This window comes from Labeo rohita, chromosome 24, assembly GCF_022985175.1.
Source record: "Labeo rohita strain BAU-BD-2019 chromosome 24, IGBB_LRoh.1.0, whole genome shotgun sequence".
NCBI lineage: Eukaryota > Metazoa > Chordata > Actinopteri > Cypriniformes > Cyprinidae > Labeo > Labeo rohita.
In genome coordinates, this window is record NC_066892.1 from 16,696,712 (window position 1) to 16,719,555 (window position 22,844).

The 22,844-nt window shown below is 34.1% G+C and overlaps 4 protein-coding genes across 5 annotated transcripts in view; 2 read left to right on the top strand and 2 right to left on the bottom strand.

The window, feature by feature from the left end:
• The first annotated feature begins 56 nt into the window (after positions 1 to 56).
• Positions 57 to 3,987, top strand: cmbl (carboxymethylenebutenolidase homolog (Pseudomonas)). Of its 2 annotated transcripts, none has more exons than XM_051098366.1 (6): positions 57 to 165; positions 1,390 to 1,601; positions 1,684 to 1,791; positions 1,872 to 2,014; positions 2,121 to 2,212; positions 2,967 to 3,985. In XM_051098366.1, exons 2-6 carry the CDS (start codon positions 1,390 to 1,392, stop codon positions 3,144 to 3,146), a joined length of 735 nt encoding a protein of 244 aa, XP_050954323.1. In that variant the 5' UTR covers positions 57 to 165; the 3' UTR covers positions 3,147 to 3,985. The 2 variants fall into 2 exon arrangements, with proteins under 2 accessions (XP_050954323.1, XP_050954322.1); XM_051098365.1 differs by having other exon boundaries at positions 63 to 210; positions 2,967 to 3,987.
• Positions 3,988 to 6,363: 2,376 nt separating this feature from the next.
• On the bottom strand, positions 6,364 to 9,065 carry LOC127155837 (carboxymethylenebutenolidase homolog). The gene is made up of 6 exons (XM_051098363.1): positions 8,627 to 9,065; positions 8,228 to 8,439; positions 8,029 to 8,148; positions 7,812 to 7,954; positions 7,614 to 7,705; positions 6,364 to 6,824 (listed from the first exon to the last, which is right to left on the bottom strand). The coding sequence occupies exons 2-6, from the start codon at positions 8,437 to 8,439 to the stop codon at positions 6,645 to 6,647; spliced, it is 747 nt and encodes a 248-aa protein (XP_050954320.1). The 5' UTR covers positions 8,627 to 9,065; the 3' UTR covers positions 6,364 to 6,644.
• Positions 9,066 to 11,663: 2,598 nt separating this feature from the next.
• On the bottom strand, positions 11,664 to 17,847 carry cct5 (chaperonin containing TCP1, subunit 5 (epsilon)). Its single transcript, XM_051098362.1, has 11 exons — positions 17,620 to 17,847; positions 17,141 to 17,201; positions 16,902 to 17,066; positions 15,174 to 15,372; positions 14,904 to 15,096; positions 14,659 to 14,808; positions 13,154 to 13,273; positions 12,649 to 12,834; positions 12,395 to 12,532; positions 12,118 to 12,298; positions 11,664 to 11,924 (listed from the first exon to the last, which is right to left on the bottom strand). Exons 1-11 carry the CDS (start codon positions 17,722 to 17,724, stop codon positions 11,797 to 11,799), a joined length of 1,626 nt encoding a protein of 541 aa, XP_050954319.1. The 5' UTR covers positions 17,725 to 17,847; the 3' UTR covers positions 11,664 to 11,796.
• A 308-nt stretch (positions 17,848 to 18,155) lies between these two features.
• mtrr (5-methyltetrahydrofolate-homocysteine methyltransferase reductase) overlaps positions 18,156 to 22,844 on the top strand; it is a 38,002-nt gene continuing 33,313 nt past the window's right edge. The window contains exons 1-5 of the mRNA XM_051098767.1: positions 18,156 to 18,300; positions 20,804 to 20,957; positions 21,052 to 21,205; positions 21,285 to 21,402; positions 21,487 to 21,865. Of these exons, the coding sequence (XP_050954724.1) occupies positions 18,212 to 18,300; positions 20,804 to 20,957; positions 21,052 to 21,205; positions 21,285 to 21,402; positions 21,487 to 21,865 (894 nt within the window). The 5' untranslated portion in view covers positions 18,156 to 18,211. The remainder of the gene's footprint in view (positions 18,301 to 20,803; positions 20,958 to 21,051; positions 21,206 to 21,284; positions 21,403 to 21,486; positions 21,866 to 22,844) is intronic.

Below are 22,844 nucleotides of genomic sequence, written 5' to 3' on the forward strand. Positions count from 1 at the left end.
TTGCTGACTCATTATGAATCGAGTGGGTTATAGGACAATTTCATTGTGGGCGTTACTAAAAGGGACAAACACCGAAATCTGCAGTCTGTGTTCAGCGACATTTGGGGTCAGATTTCAGCATTTTCGTTTCCTCACAGCGAAATAAATCCGAGTTTCAACGGTGCAGTAAGTGCATTTCCACGATTGGAAAGTACCAACGTAGAATGCAGTGTGCGTTGTTGTTGTCTGTAGCAGCATTATTACGTGTTACTTCACCGAATCTTTGTCGTGAATCATTTTGCTTTGAACACTCTGAATGGAGTTACATATTTGAATCACGTGATTCATTCACATATTTCGTGTGAGAGACTGCAGAATGTAGCCAAATCGAAATTTTAACCTATTTGTTTCCATTTGTACTTGTCAAAAATGTGCTTGCAGAGTCTAAAAAGAGTTATTGATGTATTTTATAGGAAGTTGTGGACTATAAATGAAAGTGCAGACTGTTTTGATCGCATGTTATCGCGGTTATTTTTTTGGGAACCACAAAGTAGTATTATAGAAAAGTTCTCTGTTTTGTAAACAAAAACAAACCTTTTTAGAACGTTACATGGAACCTAAAGAGAACCTATACAGAACGTTCTAACCAAAAACTATAGTTCCCAGAAAGTTTTGGTTTGCGAATCCTTGGTGTAAAAACCAGCATATGCTGGTAGGTATGTTTTGGTGCTTGTTTAAGCTGGTCCTTTGCTGGTTTATGCTGGTCTTTGACCAGCAACATGACCAGCACAAACCAGCAAAGGACCAGCAAAAAAAGCAAAGGACCAGCATAAACCAGCTAAGGACCAGCTTAAACCAGCACCAAAACATACTTAACCAGCATCCCAGCATCAAAACATACCTACCAGCATAATGCCGTTTTTTTCACCAGGGATCTGAAAGATTGTTTACTAAATGAATACAGACTGACATAATATTGCAAATGCAATAATGCAGCTACCATATTTGATACACAAAATATCTAAAGGGTAGCCTGTATTATTAATGTAATAAGATTCCGTCTCATAAAAATAAAACATGATAACAGCACAAATAAACATGTTAGTGGTCACAAATATTTTGAATAAGTAACTTACTGAATCACATTATAAAATTGTAGATTTTAAAGACATGAAAACATGAAAATAACATGGGTTTATCATCCCCCCCCCCCACAACACAATGCAGATTTTAAAGTATATTTATTGTTTGCAACTATATATTAAATCATTTCATCAGTTGTGACAAGGAATAATCCACATACTGTCACAAACGTTTTTAATTTAATTTTTTATATTTTATTTATATTTTAATAAAGTAGCTGGAAAATTTGGGATTCAATAATAAAATGCGTTCACTCTGCTTTCCTAGATGGCGAATGAAGCAAAGCCCTGCCCATGTGACATCGGCGACAAGATTGAATATGGAGGTCTTGGAGAGGAAGTTCAAATCGAGCACATTAAAGCTTATGTGGTGAAGCCTGCGGCATCAGAGAAGGCTATTATTGTAATTCAAGACATCTTTGGATGGCAGCTTCCAAACACCAGATACATGGCTGACATGCTCTCAGCCAATGGATACATGTAAATATTTGTTTTATATTCATCTAAATATAAAAATGGCTCCAGAATACTCTGTTCTTACTTGATTCTTTCGCATCTGCAGTGCTATATGTCCAGATTTCTTTGTTGGAAAAGAGCCGTGGAGTCCATCTCACGACTGGTCAACATTTCAGCAGTGGCTTGAGGACAAAAAGCCTACAGACATCAAAAAGTACAAGTTCATTGAACTAAATACCCTTATCTGATGTACTGTGCCTTTAAAGGAAAAACTAAATTTTGTCATTTAACTAGGGAAGTCGATGTCACATTGAAGTACCTGAAGGAGCAGTGCGGTGCGAAGCACATAGGTGTTGTTGGCTTCTGCTGGGGTGGTGTTGCGACACACTACATTGCTCTTCAGTATCAGGAAATCAAAGCTGGTGTATCTGTCTATGGTAATGCATTTGTTATGTCTTCTTTAACAGTCAAGGATAAAGAAAATATGTGGCGAGATGCTTTCTGCAATCCAAGCAACTGTATATATTAATTCCTTTTACCCAGGTATCGTCAGAGAGCGGGAGGACAGATTTGATCTCAAGAGTCCAACTCTCTTCATTTTTGCAGAAAACGATGCAGTCATTCCACTTGATCAGGTATCTATCTATCTATCTATCTATCTATCTATCTATCTATCTATCTATCTATCTATCCCATCATAGTTCTTTCCACATCCTATTGATTTATTGATGCAACAGTAAGGATTGTGTTACATGAAAAAGCTTTATTTAATTTGCACATATCGAATGCTTTGCTTTCAGGTCAAAATGTTTGCAGCATGTTCTATTTAATAGTATTTGCAGTATCTTATTACAAATACAATGTAGTATTCAGTCTAATATGCTTTTATTTGATATTCAGGCCAAATCAATGAAGTAATAAATGGGGGTAGATATTCTGAACCCTCTGATCCTATTTCAGGGTAATGAACTTTGCACAGACAAACAGTTAATGGAGAAGTCCACTTCCAAAACAAAGATTCACATATAATGTACTCACCCCCTTGTCATCCAAGATGTTCATGTCTTTCTTTCTTCAGTCGTAAAGAAATTATGTTTTTTGAGGAAAACATTTCAGGATTTTTCTCCATATAATGGACTGGTATGGTGCCCCAAGTTTGAACTTCCAAAATGCAGTTTAAATGCGGCTTCAAACGATCCCAAACCAAGGAAGAACGGTCTTATCTAGCGAAACGATCGGTTATTTTCATTTAAAAATACAATTAAAAATACGATTGAAGAAAGACATGAACATCTTGGATGACAAATGGGTGAGTAAATTAATTGTAAATTGTTGTTCTGGAAGTGGACTTCTCCTTTCATGTTTATTTGTCTTTTATTATGAACCAAGGTGACTACGCTTGAGACAAGACTGAAGGAAAAGTGTGCTGCTGACTTCCAAGTGAAGATCTTCCCAAAACAGACACATGGATTTGTCCATCGCAAGAGAGAAGACATTAACCCAGATGATAAACCTTACATTGAAGAAGCCAGGACAGATATGATCAACTGGTTGAATAAGTACATGTAAACTGAGGTGAAGGCTAAACATTCCCTAATGGCAAAGTTTGACGATAAAAATCAGTTAGTGTGATGACATTAACTTTAAATCAGTTTGAAAACTTTTGCAGTTCTGTGTATGTATTTTTGAATGATTCCAACCTCAAAAATCAAAAATTGAGAAAAATTCAGAAAGTGACAACCAACATAAACAGATCTGAAAACAAAAGTTTAATGATTACTTCAGTACTACATTGAACTGTATCAAATGATAAATAACAGTACGGAGGTTCGACACGTTCCTTTAGAAGTGCTTGAGACCATTCATTTCACTGTTTCTTTCCAATGAGGGTCTCGATCACATGCTGTTGCTTCATGTCTGCAAAGATTTAAGTCCGATTTAATGCCAAATATATATTTTTGTATGTATCAGTTTAAGACTGATACCCATTATGTGAAAATGCAAGATTCAACAAAGACTTAAATTGATGAATAATAACAGTGATGAATTTTACATTGGAACAAAAATAGATACTGATGACTTTGTTCATCAAAGAATCCTGGAAATAAGATGTATTATAGATTCCACAAAAATACTGTGCATAATTGTTTATAAACAGTTATTGTTTATAATTGTTTTAAACATTTATGAGAATAAATGATCATTGACCACCAAACCAGCATATTAGAATGATTTCTGAAGGATCATGTGACATTAAAGACTGGAGTAATGATGCTGAAAATTTAGCATTGCCATCACGGGAATAAATTACATCTGAAAAAAATATATTCAAACAGTTAATTTTTTGTATAATAATATTTCACAATATTACTATTTTTACAGTATTTATGAACAAATAAATGTTGGTGAACATGAGACTTCTAAAACATTATATATATATATATATATATATATATATATATGTATATATATATATATATATATATATATATATATATGTATGATTTAGTTCTTTAAAGGTTACAAGTAACAACAGAGTCCAAACTTAAACTGAATTACTATTTATTTTTTAATATAATAATTAATATGCAACTTGTATGCAAAAATGTATAAAAATGTAAATTGCATATAATGCAGTTTTTACATTAACTTATAACATTTCTGTTTGTTGTGGAAATGTATTCAGTTACACAGTGGCTGTCATAACTTGTTTATAACAGATTAATTTAAACATACATTAAATATTTAAAACATCACTAACAGGTAAAGTAAAATATAATGAGTATATAGTTTAATATTGCGAGAAATGCTCTTTTCTAGACTTCAACGAGCTGTGGATACTGATGATTTGCCTGAGGTAAATGAAATGCTATGTGATGTTTGTTTAGAGGCTGTTTTATTGATGTCTTTCCACAGTTGAAACACTGACTGAGTGATTACATGAAGTATGAGATGGTCATTCATGTTGATTTCGCATTAAAACTAGTAGTAAAGAGGAAGGAATGATCATGTTCACTTGCGCTTCGCTCTTCCAACTCCATTTACACTGCACAAGTCTGTGGGGAGTTATAGCTCCGACACGTCCACCGGAGCTGATCGTGGCCACTCTGGTCAATGCTTGTGTTTGTACCAGCTGTGCCACGGGACGTTTCTGAAGCATTCTGCGATCTGAAGCATATACAGCGATCTGTCATGTCATATCAAAGACTGTCAAAAAAAACCAATACTTTATTTGATTGGTACATATGCATAACAAACTGACCTTTGTCACAAAAAGTCTTTTTGTTGCTTTTTCCCTATCATGTTTTAGAAATTATAAATAATTTCAAAGCTTAAAACCTCAAAATTCATCCCGTGAAAGCCATTTTAAAATCAGACATTGCATAACCATGGAAATGGTACTTCTAAATCACATTACAAAAAGTATTTGTTCATGAAGTCTGTATTGTGCACTTTCACGTCTATTTTCAAAAATGATGGTGACAATTAAAGGGTTAATATCTACAGTGCTCATAGAAAATCATCATACCCCTTTGAAATAGTTACTTGATTGTCATACAGCCTGAAATCAAACCTCATTCCAAATAACTTTTCTAGCTTTATTTACAATTTTGGTCTTACAACATCAAACCAATGAAAGAAAAAACACAATAGTTCTGCAAATTAATAAAAAACAAAAAAATAACATGATTGGAAAAGTCATCAGCCCCTTGATTTAATACTTCATAGAGCCACCTTTTGCTTTAATTACAGCCATCAGTCTTTTTGGATATGTCTCTACTAACTTTGCACACCTTGATTGAAGAATATTTGCTCATTGTTCCTTGCAGAATTGCTCAAGTTCAGTCAAATTCTGTGGTGAGCGGCAATGGACTGCTCTCTTCACATTCATCTACAGTTTTTCGACTGGATTTAAGTCATGACTCGACTTGGCCTCTCAAAGATATTCACCTTCTTATCTTTAAGCCGTTTTGTTGTTGTTTTGGCAGTATGTTAAGGGTCCTTGTCGTGTTGGAAGGTTGGAATGACCTGCCCATCTTCAGCTGTCTACACTCTTAAAAATAAAGGTGCTTCAAAAGGTTCTTCAAGCGATGGACCATTTTTGGTTCCACAGAGAAGCTTTTGTGAGACAGAAAGGTTCTTCAGATGTTAAAGGTTCTTTATGGAACCATTTAGACAAAAAGGTTCTTCTATGGCATCGTGAAGCTCCTATTTTTAAGAGTTTTGAGAGAATTTTGGATGTATTTGGCAGCATCCATTTTCCCTTCAATCCTGACCAACTGCCCAGTCCCAGCTAAAGAGAAACACTCCCACAAAGCCTTTGAAATGTTTTTGTAGCATTCTCCTAACTTGTGCCTTTCTACAACTTTATCCCAAAGGTCTTTCCCAACCATTGTGAATTCTTTGCAGTACCATGCACTACTAACAGTGGAATCTTCAAGAAACAGCTTGTTTTATTCTGAAGTAATCAACACCACTATTGATGTCAGGTGGGGCAATTAGCCTGGAGTTTAGCCTGGAAATTGATTGCTTGCAGCTCAAAAAAATTTGATTTAATTTTATCTTCCAGGTTGTAATGTGACAAAAGGTAAAGGTTTTCACAGGGTATGATGATTTTCTATAGGCACTGTGTATCCACATATATATGTATATATATATATATATATATATATATACTGTCACTTTTGATCAGTTTAATCAAAATAAAAAAATGACCCAGTAGTGTAAGATTATATTTAGGTTTTCATTTTTATTTATTTATTTTCATAACAACTTGCATTGGTAATCTTGTATTTTCATGTAATGGGTTCAGTCTTAAAACTGACACATACAAAAATATAATTTGACTGTAATTTGTCTTAAATCTGCAACAGCGTGTGATCGAGACCCTTATTGGAACGTAACACTTTCTGAAAGTTACATTCAATTTTTCAAAAGAGTTCAAAAAATGCCATCATTCAAAAAATACAGACATAATTTTCAAATAGATTTGAAGTCATCACAATAATTGATTTTATCATCAGACTTTGTCATTAAAGAATGTTTAACCTTCACTGCAGTTGCAGTTTACATGTACTTGTTAAACCAGTTGATCATGTCTCTCCTGGCCTCCTCTATATAAGGTTTATCATCTGGGTTAATGTCTTCTCTCTTGCGATGGACAAACCCGTGTGTCTGTTTTGGGAAGATCTTCATTTGGTATTTAGCAGTGCACTTTTCCTTCAGTCTTTTCTCTAGTATAGTCACCTTGGTTAAAAGTAAGAGAACAATAAACATTAACTGATTGTCCATGCAAGGTTTATGGCCCTAATATGGGTTTATTAATACAAAGCGTTCAGAATACATTTACCCCATTTCTTATTTCTCATTTATTAGGACTCAAACTCAAATAAAAGGATATTAGACTGAATACTACATTGTATTTGTTAAATACTGTTAAACAGAACGTGCTGTAAACATTTTAAGGAGAGTTGTGATCTTAAATATATATATATATTGAGCTGTTTGGCTTGAAAGCAAAGCATTCGATAGGTGCAAATTAAATGAAGTGTCATCTGGATAGACAGATACAGTTGAAGTCAAAACGACGCATTAAGAGCCGGGGGTGAAAACTTTTGAACCGAATAAAGATGTCTGCATTTTTCTTATTTTCCCTAAATATCATTTTTTTTTCATTTAGTACTGCCCTTCAGAAGCTATAGAAGATACATGTTTCCCAGAAGACAAAATCAATTTACCTCAATCTACAAAATCAGTTTTTCAAAAGTTTTCACCCTTGGCTCTTAATGCATAGTTTTTCCTTCTAGAGCATCAGTGAGCGTTTGAACCTTCTGTAATAGTTGTACATAAGTCCCTCAGTTGTCCTCAATGTGAAAAGACGGATCTCAAAATCATACAGTCATTGTTGGAAAGGGTTCAAATACACAAAAATGCTAAAAAAACCAAAGAATTTGTGGGACCTGAAGGATTTTTCTGAAGAACAGCTGGCAGTTTAAACAAGGAAAATCTCAAAATCTATCCTTGACCTCAGCTTACCTGATCAAGTGGAATGTATTCATCCTTTTCCGCAAAGATGAAGAAGGTTGGGCACTTGAGATCATACGTGTCCTCTCGGTCTCTAACGATACCTGTGTAAAATGAATTAATATATAAAGTTGCTTGGATTGCAGAAAGCATCTTGCCACATATGTCCTGTATCCTTGACTGTTAAAGAAGACCTAACAAATGCATTACCATAGACAGAGACAGCGGTTTTGATTTCCTGATACTGAAGTGCAACATAGTGTGTCGCAACACCACCCCAGCAGAAGCCAACAACACCTATGTGCTTCGCACCGCACTTGTTCTTCAGGTACCTCAATGCGACATCCACTTCCCTGGTTAAACAACAAGATTATTTAGTCTTTCATTTAAAGGCACAGTCAAGTGTATCAGATAAGAATATTAGTACTTTTTGATGTCTGTAGGCTTTCTGTCCTCAAGCCACTGCTGAAATGTTGTCCAGGTGGACTTCAGATCGTGAGATGGATTCCACGGCTCTTTTCCAACAAAGAAATCTGGACATATAGCACTGCAGATGCAAAAGAATCAAGTAAGAACAGGGATATCTGCAACCACCATATTTCTAAGAATATAAAACAAATATGTACATGTATCCTTGGGCTGAAAGCATGTCAGCCATCATTCTAGTGTTTGGAAGCTGCCATCCATAGATGTCTTGAATTACAATAATAGCCTTCTCTGATACCGCAGGCTTCACCACATAAGCTTTAATGTGCTCGATTTGAACTTCCTCTCCAAGACCTTTATAGTCAATCTTGTCGCCGATGTCACAAGGGCAGGGCTTTGCTTCATTCGCCATCTGTTTGTAAACAGGAAAGCAGAGTGAGCTAAATCAAAACCGTCAAAATACAATCAAAATGCACCAATAACTCTTTGTAGACTCTGCAAGGACAATTTTGGCTGCAAGTGGAATTAAATAGGTTAAAATTAAGATTTGGCACGTCATTACACTGGTTTGTACTTTGCAGTCATGGAAATGCACTTACCGCACCGTTGAACCTTGGATTTATTTTGCTGTGAGAAAACGAAAGGCTGAAATCTGACTCCTTATGTCGATGAACCCAGACTGAAGATTTCGCTGTTTGTTTCTTTTAGCAATGCCCAGCACGAAGTTTTATATAAAACACTCGATGCTATTCATCATGAGTTAGCAATATGAAGGGGTGGTTTCTTTATTAGAGTAAAAGCATTCAATCACAGTACGCTATCTGTAACTGTCAAGAGCAGGGATGGGCAACTTCGGTTTAGCTTCAACCCTAATCAAACACACCTAAACAAGCTAATCAATTTCTCCAAGATCACTGGAAAGTTACAGGCAGGTGTGTTTATAGGGTTGGAACTAAACTCTGCAGGACGGTGGCCCTCCAGGACCAAAGTTGCCCATCCCTACTCTAGACAGTGAGAGAAGAAATTTTGCTAACTCATGATGAAAAGCATTGAGCGGGATACATAAAATATATTCTTGACATTGCTAAAAGGGACAAATACCCAAATTTGCAGTCTGTGTTCAGCAACATAAGGAATCAGATTTCAGCCTTTCGTTTTGTCACAGCACATTGAATCTGAGGTTCAGCGGTGCAGTAAGTGCATTTCCATGACTGGAAAGTACAGCCAGCGTAATGCGGTCTGTGGTGTTGTTGTCCATAGCAGTATTATGCACCACTTTACCGAATCTTGAGTGCTTTTGCTTTAAACACTCTGAATGGGGTTACATATTTGAATCACATGATTCATTCGCCGATTTCTTTTGAGAGACTGCAGAATGTGGAGCATCCAAGCATTTTTGGTTTTTGGTTCTCAGAATGTTAGTTTTTTTATGGTTTGTTTTTGGTTGGCCAGGAAAGTTTTCTTAATGGAAATAGAACGTTAGTTTTTGATTTGTAGAATGTTTGGTTTGTGTAGTTTTTTTTCATTTTTGGTTTGTAGAACGTGATTCTAACATTAATCTACCATTCACCTAACATTATCATAACTTTCTTAGAACTTTAGGTTTTTGTTTCCCAGAGCATGATTTTGTTAAGGTTTGTTTTTGGTTAGCCAGGAAAGTTTTCTTAAAGGAAAACTCCACTTCCAGAACAACAATTCATAAATAATGTACTCACCCCCTTGTCATCCAAGATGTTCATGTCTTTCTGTCTTCAGCTGTGAAGAAATTATGGTTTTTAAGGAAAACATTTCAGGATTTTTCTCCATATAATGGACTTCACTGGTGCTCCGATTTTGAACTTCCAAAATGTAGTTTAAATGCAGCTTCAAAGCGCTCTAAACGATCCCAGATGAGGAAGAAGGGTCTTATCTAGTGAAACGATCATTTTTTTTGGAAATAACATTTTTTATACTTTTTAAGCACAAAAGCTTGTGTAGCACAGGCTCTGGGTTGCGTGTTCACGATGCTACCTACTATTGAATCACGTTGAAAGGTCATGCGGAACTACAGACCCAGTGTTTTATATATAACATATATATTTCTATTACTTATGTTACAATTAGTGTAGTATTTAAGGTTAAATAGAGAAAAAAAAATCCAAAAAAAATTCCAATGCAAAGAGGCAAATTAGAGTCATTTTGTGGTTGGGAAAAAAATCATTTTCATTTGTAATGCCATGGTTTACCCACTGGGTACCTGTATGGCTCTTTACTAAATATACATGTATCTAGAATATTGCAGGTCATACCTGCTTACTTATTTTTAAGTTTTTCATTTGAATAAATATTTAGAAATGATTAAACACTATATTTTTAAATGTGAAATTTAAAAAGTTAATAACTTACATCCTTTTTCCTTGTATAAGCACACACAATGAATGCAAGCAAATACTGAATTTAAACCAAGTTTAAAATGGTGCTAAAAAAGGCATTCAGCTGCATTTTTATCCCCTTATATGTACAGTATATACATAGATATGGAATCGAGATCGCCTCGCGTTTTCGCATCGCGCTCAGTGTGGAAAGGCCTTAACGTTGAAAGAAAGCAAGGTAAGGAAGTAGGAAATCATTTAATATTAGTCAACTGTTTGCGATAGAAATGTTACATGACCGACAGCTATATCCAGTGACACGAACTACTCGACTCTTTTCCTCAGTGTTTCATTTATAAATGAATCTGCGTTTTTGAACAAATCTAGTGAGTCAATGATTCAATGACCCATTCATGAAGAGAGTCACTTGCTTCGTTTCTAAATTAATCAGCTGTTTGAACGAATCGATTAAATGATTTAGTGACAAAGACTTTGACTTGCTGCCACCTACTTTAATCATTTAAATTTCTACATTCAAAACTTTATAGCCCATTTAAAACATTAATCTCATAACATTGTTATTATGAAATGCATTAATGCCAAATGCCATCTCTGAGTCTTGTCCAAAAGTCTGTAAACATTTCTTAATTCCACATCTGTGCCATGCAAAGATTAATTGTTGATGCTGATTTCATTTGACTGGTAACTTATTCTTTCTGATTGTATCGTATTTTAACTGAACTGTTTAATTTACATTTTTTATATAAGTTTAAAAATCATTTTGTTTGGAACAAAAGATACAAAATTGGCATTACAAAGGTAAACTTTAATATTGTCTTATAATGGGAAGGTTAATTTCTGTCATTGGTCAGAAGGTATTCCTGATTTTTTTTTTTGGTTTTTAAGTAGGAACACTTCTGCCACTGAAAAGAAATGTAAGCGAATAGTCTCTGAGAATGTAACGATACCTTTTAAAAACTAAATATAATATACAAATCCTGCAATACTGTACCACTGAATAAAAAGTGTTTTAAAGGCTTTGCTAAACAGGCCAATTAGAGACAATCGTTATAATTTAATAAATCATTCTTTTATTTCACTAATCATCTTTAATGATGTGTTGTGTCTGAATTTGCAGGTTATAATGTAAGCATCATTACATTAGCAGTGATGACATTAACTTGAAAATCCATTTGAAAACTATTTTTTGAATGATGGCACTTTTTGAACTCAAGATTCAAAAATCGAACGCAACTTTCAGAAAGTGACAACCAACACAAACAGATCTGAAAACAAAAGTTTAATGACCACTTCAGTACTACATTGAACTGTATCAAATGATAAATAACAGTACGGAGGTTCGACACATTCCTTTAGAAGTGCTTGAGACCATTCATTTCAACACAGCTACACGACGCTCAGTCTTCAGGCTCGCCGGGGCCCCTGATGTCATCAATCTTCAGAATCATCTTGACTACTTGAGTGGCCAGAGAAATCTGCTGTTTCTTTCCAATGAGGGTCTCGATCACATGCTGTTGCTTCATGTCTGCAAAGATTTAAGACAAATTTAAGTCAAATTATGTTTTTGTATGTCAGTTTTAAGACTCAACCCATTTCATGAAAATGCAAGATTTTATAATGACTGGATAAATGGATCAATAGTGACAGTGAAGAATTTTCTGTATTCATAAATTCATTATTTACAAATTCATATCACTTATGTATAACAAAGTCCATACCATTTGTTGATAAATGTAGGCAGTCAATTCCAAGTGCAGGGTTGTTTTCCTTAACTTGTCGGGCTCTGACCTCTGTCATTGTTTGAATGGGGTTCAAACCACTGTTCTCAGCCAATGCCATAGGAATGATCTCCAGAGCATCAGCGAACGCTCTCATGGCATACTGTTCCAGAGAGGGGCACTGGAATACAAGCAGAGTGTTTTAAACACATGCTTAACAAAACCTCTTGCACCTCAGGATTGAAAGCATGTACAGATAACGCCAAAAGTAGTGTACCTTATCGGCTGCCTCGTTGACTGCAAGAGCACAGGCGATCTCTGAGGCACCGCCACCGTACACAATGCGGTTATCCCTCACGAGGTTACGGATGACGCACAGAGCATCATGCAGAGCTCTCTTAGCCTCTTCAATAATCTAAATGATTCAGAAGAACAGTTAAAGGAGATGACAAAATTGTAACCATGATACAACAGATTTAATATCTTGATGGGGAAAAAAAACATCCCAGTTTAAGCACTTGAAACATTTACCATTTTGTTCCCGCCACGGATGAAGATGGTCACAGCTCTGGAGTTCTTGCACTCCTCAATAACCAGCATTCTGTCTTTAGTGGTCCCAAAGCAGATCTCCTTCACCAGCCCAGCACTGCCCAACTTCTCCGGGGTCAGCTCGCAGAATCGGGGTACGATACGTCCTCCAGTGGCAATGGCGATCAGCTGGAAACGTTTGCATAAAATCTTAGTTTGTTCATACTTACAACAGAAATTAGACTCACGACCATTAAAAAAAAAAAAAAAAAAAAAAGTGGGGTCAGTACTTTTTTTTTTTTTTTTTTTTTTAAAAGAAATGAATACATTTATTCAGCAAGGATGCAACAAATAGATAAGAAATGTAATAAGAAATGTTTCTTGAGCACTAGCATTATAAAATGATTTTGGAAGAAACATGTGATAAAGAAGACTGGAGTAATGATGTTGAGTGATGCTGACCCCAAACTTTTGACCAAGTGTGTTTGGCAGATTTATTTTTACAAACCTCAATTTCAGGTCCACCGACCCAGCGGACCGCAGGAAGCTCATTCTGCAGAAGTAAATGATTGGCTTCATCGTCAAATCCCCACTGGCAAATGGCAAGATTAGCCCCGTTCTCCTTGACCTTTAGATGAAGTGTTACAAACAGAATTACATTCACTAACACGATCAGTGAAAAATATTTATGATAAAAAGAAAATAAAAAAAATTATCAAACAGATGATGCAAATTAATTTTGATTAAAATTGCCCTCATTATTCCAGAATATTCAAATTGTAGCTTTAAATGACTCTTAACTAAAGGGAGCTGTCATGCAAAATTAAAAAATGTCATTATTGCTAATGAGACTATTTTGAAGGAAAAACCATTGTTCGTTATTTTAACGAGGTACCAAAGGGTAAAAGATCTTAAACACACAAAAACCGATTAGATGTCTTTAAACCACTAAAATGTCAATATAAAACAAAACCCAACTTATATTAAAGCTTCCTGTTTTATATATATATATATATATATATATATATATATATATATATATATATATATATATATATATATATATTTTCTGACTAATTCCCTTCTACTTTATAACTTCATAAAACACTTTGAAATATAAATCTTAAATACATACACTGCTGTTCAAAAGTTTGGGATCAGTAAGGTTTTTAATATTTTTTAAAGAAGTTCCATTTAATTGATCAAAAATACTGGGAAAAAATAATATTATGAAATATTATTGCAATTTAAAATAACAGTTCTCTATTTTAATATACTTTAAAATAGAATTTATTTCAGTGATGCAAAGCTGAATTTTCATCAGCCATTGCTCAAGTCTTCAGCGACAGCGTCACATGATCCTTCAGAAATCATTCTAATATGCTGATTTATTATCAATGTTGGAAACAGCTGAGCTGCTTAATATTTTTTTGGAACCTGTGATACTTTTTCAGGATTCTGTGATGAATATAAAGTGGTGTATATTGTTAGAAAAGATTTCTATTTTAAATAAATTCTGTTTTTTTTTTTTTATGTTTTATTCATCAAAGTATCCTGAACAAGTATCACAGGTTCCCAAAAAATTAAGCAGCACAACTGTTTCCAAATTTTTAATCAGCATATTAGAATGATTTCTGAAGGATCATTTGACACTGAAGACTGGAGTAATGATGCTGAAAATTCAGCTTTGCATCACAGAAATAAATTATATTTTAAAGTATATTAAAATAGAAAACTACTATTTTAAACTGCAATAATATTTCATAATATTACTGTTTTTTTTCTGTATTATTACCCAAAAATGCAGCCTTAATGAGCAGAGCACTTCTTTAAAAAACAAACAAACAAAAAAAAACATTACAAATCTTACTGATCCCAAACTTTTGAACTGCAGTGTACTTACATCTTAATATACAATATGAAATTATTTTATACCTATTAAATACAAAAATACTGAATTAAAACAATGCCCTTTTAGAAAAGTGCGTAAACAGCAGCATACAATATACAAACCTGTCGAATCATTTCCTCAAACTTTTCCTTCTCGTACTTCTGCAGAGCTTTGTAGTCCTCCACTGAAGTCACGTCAAGCTTATGCTTGGTTTTGGGCTTGGGGGGCTCAAATGGGCAGGTGAGGATGGCGATTTTTGTGTCTTTCAGAACCTGCATGTACAACATGCTTATTAACAAAGATCTTGCGTATGATAATCATGCCACGCATGTGCAACCAGGAATGAATATTAATAGTACACACAAACCTTAGGCATCTGAGGGTGACTGAACTCTTTGTCCACAATGACACCTTTGATGAGCTGGGTGTCCTCTAGTTTACCACCGACTTTTCCTTCAACTTTAATAAGCTCAAAATCCACATCCTTCCTCTCCATGTCAGCCACTGTCAGGATGGCATTGACGGCGATCTCTGCCATCTGCCTGTGGCATCGGTTGATTCTACAAACAAAAAGATTTTTCTTATAATACTTTTAGTAAATGTTCATTTAAATTAAACTAGTAAGAACAAGACTCACACTTTGGATCCTAGTGTGGTCATGGCTGTCTGAATGAGAGGCTCTGTGTTGTTGGGATCCACTGGGAAACTATCACCAATTTTGTCGAGCTGCTCAATGGCGATCTTTGCGGCCTGGTCATAACCATCGGAGATCCTGATGGGGTGAATGCCTCTGTCTAACAGCTGCTCAGCCTGCTCTAGAAGAGATCCTGCCAAAACTACAGGACCAAACAGACACATTAGATCACAAAGCTAAACTGGGTAAGCAGACAACTTACTACTAAACACTGCTAAAAAGTACTTTTGAGGTACTTCAACATATTACACAAAAAAAGTATTTTACTATAGTTTACAACTAGGCAAAGATGGAATCTACATATATATATAACATTTAAATTATTTTTAAAACAATATACACTACAGTTTAAAATTTCTGGGTAAGATACACTACCAGTCAAAAGTTTTTGAACAGTAAGATTTTAATGCTTTTAAAGAAGTCTCTTCTGCTCACCAAGCCTGCATTTATTTGATACAAAGTACTGCAAAAACAGTAACATTTTGAAATATTTTTACTATTTAAAAGAGCTGTTTTCTATTTGAACATATTTTAAAATGTAATTTATTCCTGTGATTTCAAAGCTGAATTTTAGCATCTTTACTCCAGTCACATGATCAGTCAGAAATCATTCTAATATTCTGATTTGCTGGTTAAAACATTTATTATTATTATTATTATTATGTTAAAAACAGCTGAATAGAATTTTTTCAGTTTTTTTTTGATGAACAGAAAGTTTAGAAGAACAGCATTTATCTGAAATAGAAATCTTTTGTAACATTATAAATGTTCTACAATCACTTTTGATCAATTTAAAGCATCCTTGCTAAATAAAAGTATTAATTTCTATTAAAAAAAACATTATAATAACCCTAGGCTTTTGAATGGTATAGTGTACAATATTACAAAAGCGTTTTATTTCAGATAAATGTTGATCTTTGTATCTTTCTATTCATCAAAGAATCCTGAAAAAAAAAGAACTATTTCAAATATTGATAATAATAATAAAAAATCTTTCTAGAACAGCAAATACACATTAGAATGATTTCTAAAGGATCATGTGACACTGAAGACAGGAGTAATGATGCTGAAAATATAGCTTTGATCACAGGATTAAATTACATTTTAAAATATATCTAAATCGAAAGCAGTTTTTCTATAGTAAAAATATTTCATAATATTACAGCATTAGTTATATTTTAAATCAACTAAACGCAGACTTGGTGAGCAGAAGAGACTTCTTTAAAAAAGGATTTAAAATCTCACTGTTCAAAAACCTTTTCAATGGTTTTGAAAGACTCATTTGCACTAAGGCTGCATTTATTTGATCCAAAATACAGAAAAACTGCAATATTGTAAAAAAAAAATAGGATTACAATTTAAAAGAAATGTTTTAAATTTAAATCAATTTTTAAATTACATTTATTCCTGTGATGCCATAGCTGATTTTTTAGCATCAAAATCATTCTAATATGCTGATTTACTGTGCATGTTTATGTATATTTTTGTCATTTTATCAAGACCCTGGGTAATTTATGTTCCTGATACAAACCACTGATAAATGAACACATTATTAAACAAACATACAGGGGTAAATACATAGAGGTTCCTCAATTTCTGCATTCTATGCAGTCAGCTGCCTATTATGCTTAATAAGAAGAATGGGGAGGTGTTCGGTGAAGTGGAACTCACCAACAACACCAGTGGTTCCATCTCCAATTTCATCATCTTGAGACTTGGAGAGTTCAACCATGAGCTTGGCAATCTGATGGTCCACATCCATCATGCTAAGGATCGTTGCACCATCGTTGGTCACAGTCACCTCACCATCCTTATCCACCATCATCTTGTCAAGTCCTGTAAACAACAACAATTTGCATTAATAAAAAAGCCACGATCTAGCAAGACTGCATGCAGAACAGAGAACTTACCATTTGGCCCAAGTGATGTTTTCAGGGTGTTTGCAACTGCTTTTGCTGCCAGGATGTGAGACTGAAATATGCAGGTTTGACATTAAAATATGCGTCACAAACAACATCTTAACAGGATTTTTAACAAATAAAAATACATTAATTATTAAAATAATAAAGTCAAGGTACAGTTACAGCTATCTTATGAATAAAAATTACACATATATTTATAATTTGTCACGTCTCCTGCGTATCATGACTCAACGCCGCTAGAGGAAGCACATGGACCATTCGCTGGTTGACATGAGGTGCTTTATTGATTACTTTGGACAATTAAATACGCAGTAAAGGAAGACATTCTTTTAATGTCAAGACTACGGAAGCATACTGTAATAAATACATATTTAAAACATGAAACGGACTGCGACGTTCCGGATTACAGATTTATTTTAACGCAGCGTCAAAGCTCAGACAAGCCGTTAGCCCGTTAGCTTTTGTACCTTCAGCGCTTCCAGGCCAGTCAAACGAGACTTCTTGTCTTGGTCCTTTATGATGATAAAAGGCCTTCCATATTCATCAAACGCAAGAGTCCCGAGTGCGGACATTTTTAATCTCCACCCCAATGATATGCACAGCTATGTAAAATGATTTTATATTACAGAGTTGAATCCTCTAGCTGTGCACCTCGCCGTGCTGGTCTGCCGGCTAGTTCTGGAAGAATCTCGGGGCGGGACGGAGCAAACCAAGTAGAGTGTGTTATAACATCAACGGCATTTTCAGCTAAATTTGAATAAACTTAAAGTGATTAATTAAAGAATAATGTATAACATGTTAGAATTTTTTTTTAGGAATAAATAAACAAAGAAATCCAACCTTTTGTAACATACTTTAAAACTGAAACATATTAATGGTTTATTCCACTCTCGCGATAACTCCAATCACGTAGTGCGAGTACGGGCACAGATTTATATTCCATGTAGATTTTCTAAACATACTGAGGTTCGTCATTGACTAGTTTATCTTTTCATTCACAAATTGTTTTGTTCTGTGCGAGCCCATAACGTGGTATCCGGTTACCTGTTTCACCAGTTTATGTTTCTGAAAGCATGCCAGTGTGGCATTCAGTATGCTAGCGTTACTCGGTCGAAGACACGGTTGGAGTTGTCATTCACAAGAACAAGGTAAGTTTTATCAACTTTATCAGTTTAATCTCGCCGCTCACAATTTAAATTTGTAACCAAATTTTATTTTGAACTTCGGATGGTCTTAAACGAATGCTTGGTGTGTTTAACACTAAACTGTCAGCTATAAATGAGAGTGGATTGATTTCTTTGACATTTTAACATGTCTGAAGATGTAAAGAGTTACATGACAAGACTGTTCAGTTCCAGTTTGGTGATACTTTTGCCCCACAAACATGTAAGCATAATTTAAATCGCATTTTAAACGAATATTCATGCATATTATAGTTGAAATGTTATTTATATTATGTTTACATGTTTACATGTTTGATGTTACATGGGTCATTCTACAGAATTGGTTCAAAGTCAGAGTTGGAAACGTCTTGGACAAAAAATGTCTTTTCCAACAAATTATAATTTCTAGTTTTCTTGTGCAGTTAATTCTTTTAATTTTAGAAATTTTGTAATATCTGTCATCTCCCCAAATTCGTCACTACTGAAACACAGTAATATATAATTTAATAAAAAGGGATGAATTGACCTATTAAGATTTTGCTTACATCTACCTTCTAAATATATTTTTTTCTATTTTATTAAACTTTTTCAGAGGTAAATCAATAACAGTAACAATAACAATTTTAACAATATTTCAAGTGTGATTTTATGAGATTTGTATTTTGAATCCACTTTTTCTTTGTAAAAGGTAAAAAGTTGATCATACTGATTTTAAACTTAAGGATTTATTAGTTTGAATTAGGACTGGCAAACGATTAATCGCGATTAATCGCATACAAAATAAAAGTTTGAGTTTGCCTAATATATGTGTGTGTACTGTGTGTAATTATTATGTATAAATAAAAACAAGCACATTCATGTATATATTTAAGAAATATTTACAAGTATATGTATTTATTACAATTTTATAGTATTTGTATTATATATAAATAAAAATATTTTGTACATATTTCTATTCAATATATACATTAATTTGTGTGTATTTATATATATATATATATATATATATATCTATATATATATCTATATATATATCTATATATATATATATATATATATAATTACACAGAACACACACATGTATTAGGTAAACTCAAACTTTTGTATTTTGTATGCAGTTAATTGTGATTAATTGTTTGCCAGCCCTAGTTTGAATATACACTGAACCCAACACTATCATAACATCTTAGTTAGTAATTTAGTATATTTTATTTTTGACAAAACATCCCATGTTTCGGTAGTAACCACATTGCATTACAGAATTTTAACCCACATACTAAAACATAGTAAAATACTAGAATTTTGCATAACTGTACTAAAAGTGAGTTTCTTTCTCCTTGCACTACTGAAACAATGATGACATTGTTTTGGTCGTGACAATTTTATGGGATAACACCCCCCAAAAAACAAAGAAACTTCACCAAATGTTTCGGTAATGACAATTTTAAATACTTTTGAACCTGTCTCAAAGATGCTAATCAGCATCTTTTAGCTAGCACAGTTATGAACAGTTGTACACATATAAAAACTAAAAGTTATGGAATAACTCACAAAAAAGTGTGTTTAATTATGGAAAAATGGTATTCGGTAGTGATGTTCCTTAAAGTTACACAGAATTTTCATACTTTTGAACACAGTTCCCATCATTTTGAGGTAAATATCTACTCATAAATGTCAGGGTGTAGTTAAAATCAGCTTCAGCCAATGGACTAAAACACTGTTTCAGTAGTGATGTGTTAATGCGGGACACTTTTTTTTTTTTTTTTTTTACATAAACTTTTTTATAATTTATAAAATTGTTAAATATAAAGTATTTTTTGGAACTTCACTTAAAAAAAAATCAAAAAGATATTTTTAAAAACAACAATGGAATAAAATGCAAAATTTATTTCAATATCATTTTCATAAGTTGCAGTTTAGGGTTTAAGGTTTGGGACAGCCACCTCACAACTGAAAGTACACAATACATCATGATTTTAAATGTATTACGCTTACAGATATTTTTAATATTATTGTGGGTTTCAATAGATAATGATTTTAGTAAACATCTAAGACTTAAATTCTTTAAATGCTATTTAAATATGTTTTTTGGTTTCTGTTGAATGGTTCGTATATGTAATAAAATGTGTTATGTGTATTCAGGATCACAATTCATGTAAATACATGGTTAGCAATCTAAATTTTGAAAAAGTAATATTAATTAACAATACAATTAAAAGAAAGATATTTAAATGAAATATCAATTCTTAAATAAGTTACTATTACATCACTCTTGTTCCAAACTAGCTTTGAGCCATCTAGAATTTTTATTTGAAATATTTGAATTTTTAATTCATTGTTTATTAAATTAATAAGTTATCTATACTTTTATAATACACATTTTTACAATATTTATAATAAATATTGTGTTAATGTAAAAATCGAATATTTTTATTGCTTTTCACAACACGTGGAAATGATTTTAAACATTTTAACCCTCTTTATCCAGCTTTTATAATATGCCGTGTGAGGCTGTCGCTCACTTCTTGATATTGTATGGATCACAGCGTGGCCAGGCTCAGTCTATAGCTGAAGAGATCTGCCAACAAGCAGCTGAGCATGGCTTTACGGCTGACATCAGCTGTCTGAGCAACCAGGACAAGGTATGTTTCTTGCCTATTGCTTTTCGTGGATATCAAATCTTCGACAGTCATATTTAGTGACTGATGCAACTTGTGCATTCCCGTGTATCCCCAGTACAACGTGGATAGTGAAATCCGGCCAGTTGTTTTTGTGGTTTCAACGACCGGTGATGGTGACCCTCCAGACACAGCTCAAAAGTTTGTGAGAAAGATCAAGAGCAAATCTCTGCCGCACGACCACTTCTCCCATCTGCGTTATGCATTGTTAGGTAAGATAAACATTCTGTTATGTAAGGGTGAGCTCCGCCCATCACCCTTGAGCACTTATTTGTGCTGTTATATATGCAGCTTTGGGAGACACAAACTATGCAAATTTCTGTAACGGGGGCAAGACCATTGACAGCCGTCTGCAGCAGCTTGGTGCTAAACATTTCTATGCCACTGGGCATGCAGATGACGGCACTGGGTAAGCGTGAATGTTAAGTAACAATAAAAAAGCTCTTTCTCTGATATATTGTCTTGTCAAACTCTAGGGTTTTTTTCTTTCCAGACTTGAAGTAGTGGTGGATCCTTGGATTGAGGGACTCTGGGACTCTCTGAAAAAAACTTTTTCGAGCATGGCTACTTCAAATCAACAGGGCACTGACCTTAGTGACTGTACACAGGACAATAACAGTAAAAATGCATCCAACCAAGAAAAAAATAAGCCAGATCTAGAAGTTGATCTTCATCTTTTAAAGCTGAGTGAAGTAGACTCTCAAAAAGAAAAAACGATTACATCTGACAGCAGTGATGCAGAGACTCTTTCTACTGTGTTGGTTGCATCTTTGAAGCAATCAGTGCCACCATTGTCAGAGTCTGCTCTTAATGTTCCTGCACTTCCCGCTTCATATCTGGAGGTCCTTTTGGAGCAGGCATCAACTGAAGGGGTATGATGTTCTTGGAATTTAGCTTTTCCAAAGTACAGAGGGATAGTTCACTTAAAAATGAAAATTCTGTCATTAATTATTCAACTTTGTGTTGTTCCAAACCTGTAAGTGTTCATCTTCAAAACACAAATTAAGATATTTTTGATGAAATCCGAGAGCTTTCTGACTCTGTGTAGACAGCAATGTAACTCCCATGTTTAAGGTCCAGAAAGGACATTGTGAAAATAGTCGATTTTTGTTTTCTTTGTGCACAAAAAGTGTTCTTGTAGGTTCATAAAATTAAGGTTGAACCACTGATGTCACATGGACTATTTTAACAATGTTCTTACTATCTTTCTGGTCTTATGGGTTTGAAACGACATGAGGGTGAGTAATTCATTTTTGGGTGAACTAACCCTTTAAATGCCACGGGTCTTATTCATGAAACAAGAGCCAGATGGAATTTCTGTTTAAAACCTTTTGCATAAATTAATTAGCAACAGTCTGGGTGTGCATGGATTTAGAAAGATTTATGCATTTTATGAATAATGTTTATCCAATAAATGTTTGGGTGAAAATCAGTGGTTCTCAACTAGGGGCATGGGCCTGCTGGGGGCCTCAGCAAACGTCCAAGGGTTGGCTATTTAATTATGTTAAAATCTAAATGAATTAAAATGCTAAAAGCACACACACACACACACACACACACACACAAAAATATATAATTGTCCCTCTAAGTAACTACTGTTTTTATTGAAGTACATACAGAATCTTGGATCTTGTACAATCACAAAACACATCATGGTTAATTAAATTTAATTTGTCAAACACTTTAGTTTCTGTTAATCAAGTTAAACAAGCAGTTTTGCACAGCAGAAATATGAGAGGCCTTGGAATAACTGTGTTGGACAACGTGGGGCATTTGAGTCAAAAAGGTTGAGAACCACTGGTATAGATGATGCTGGACACAATATAATTGTATTAATTGTCTGTATCATGT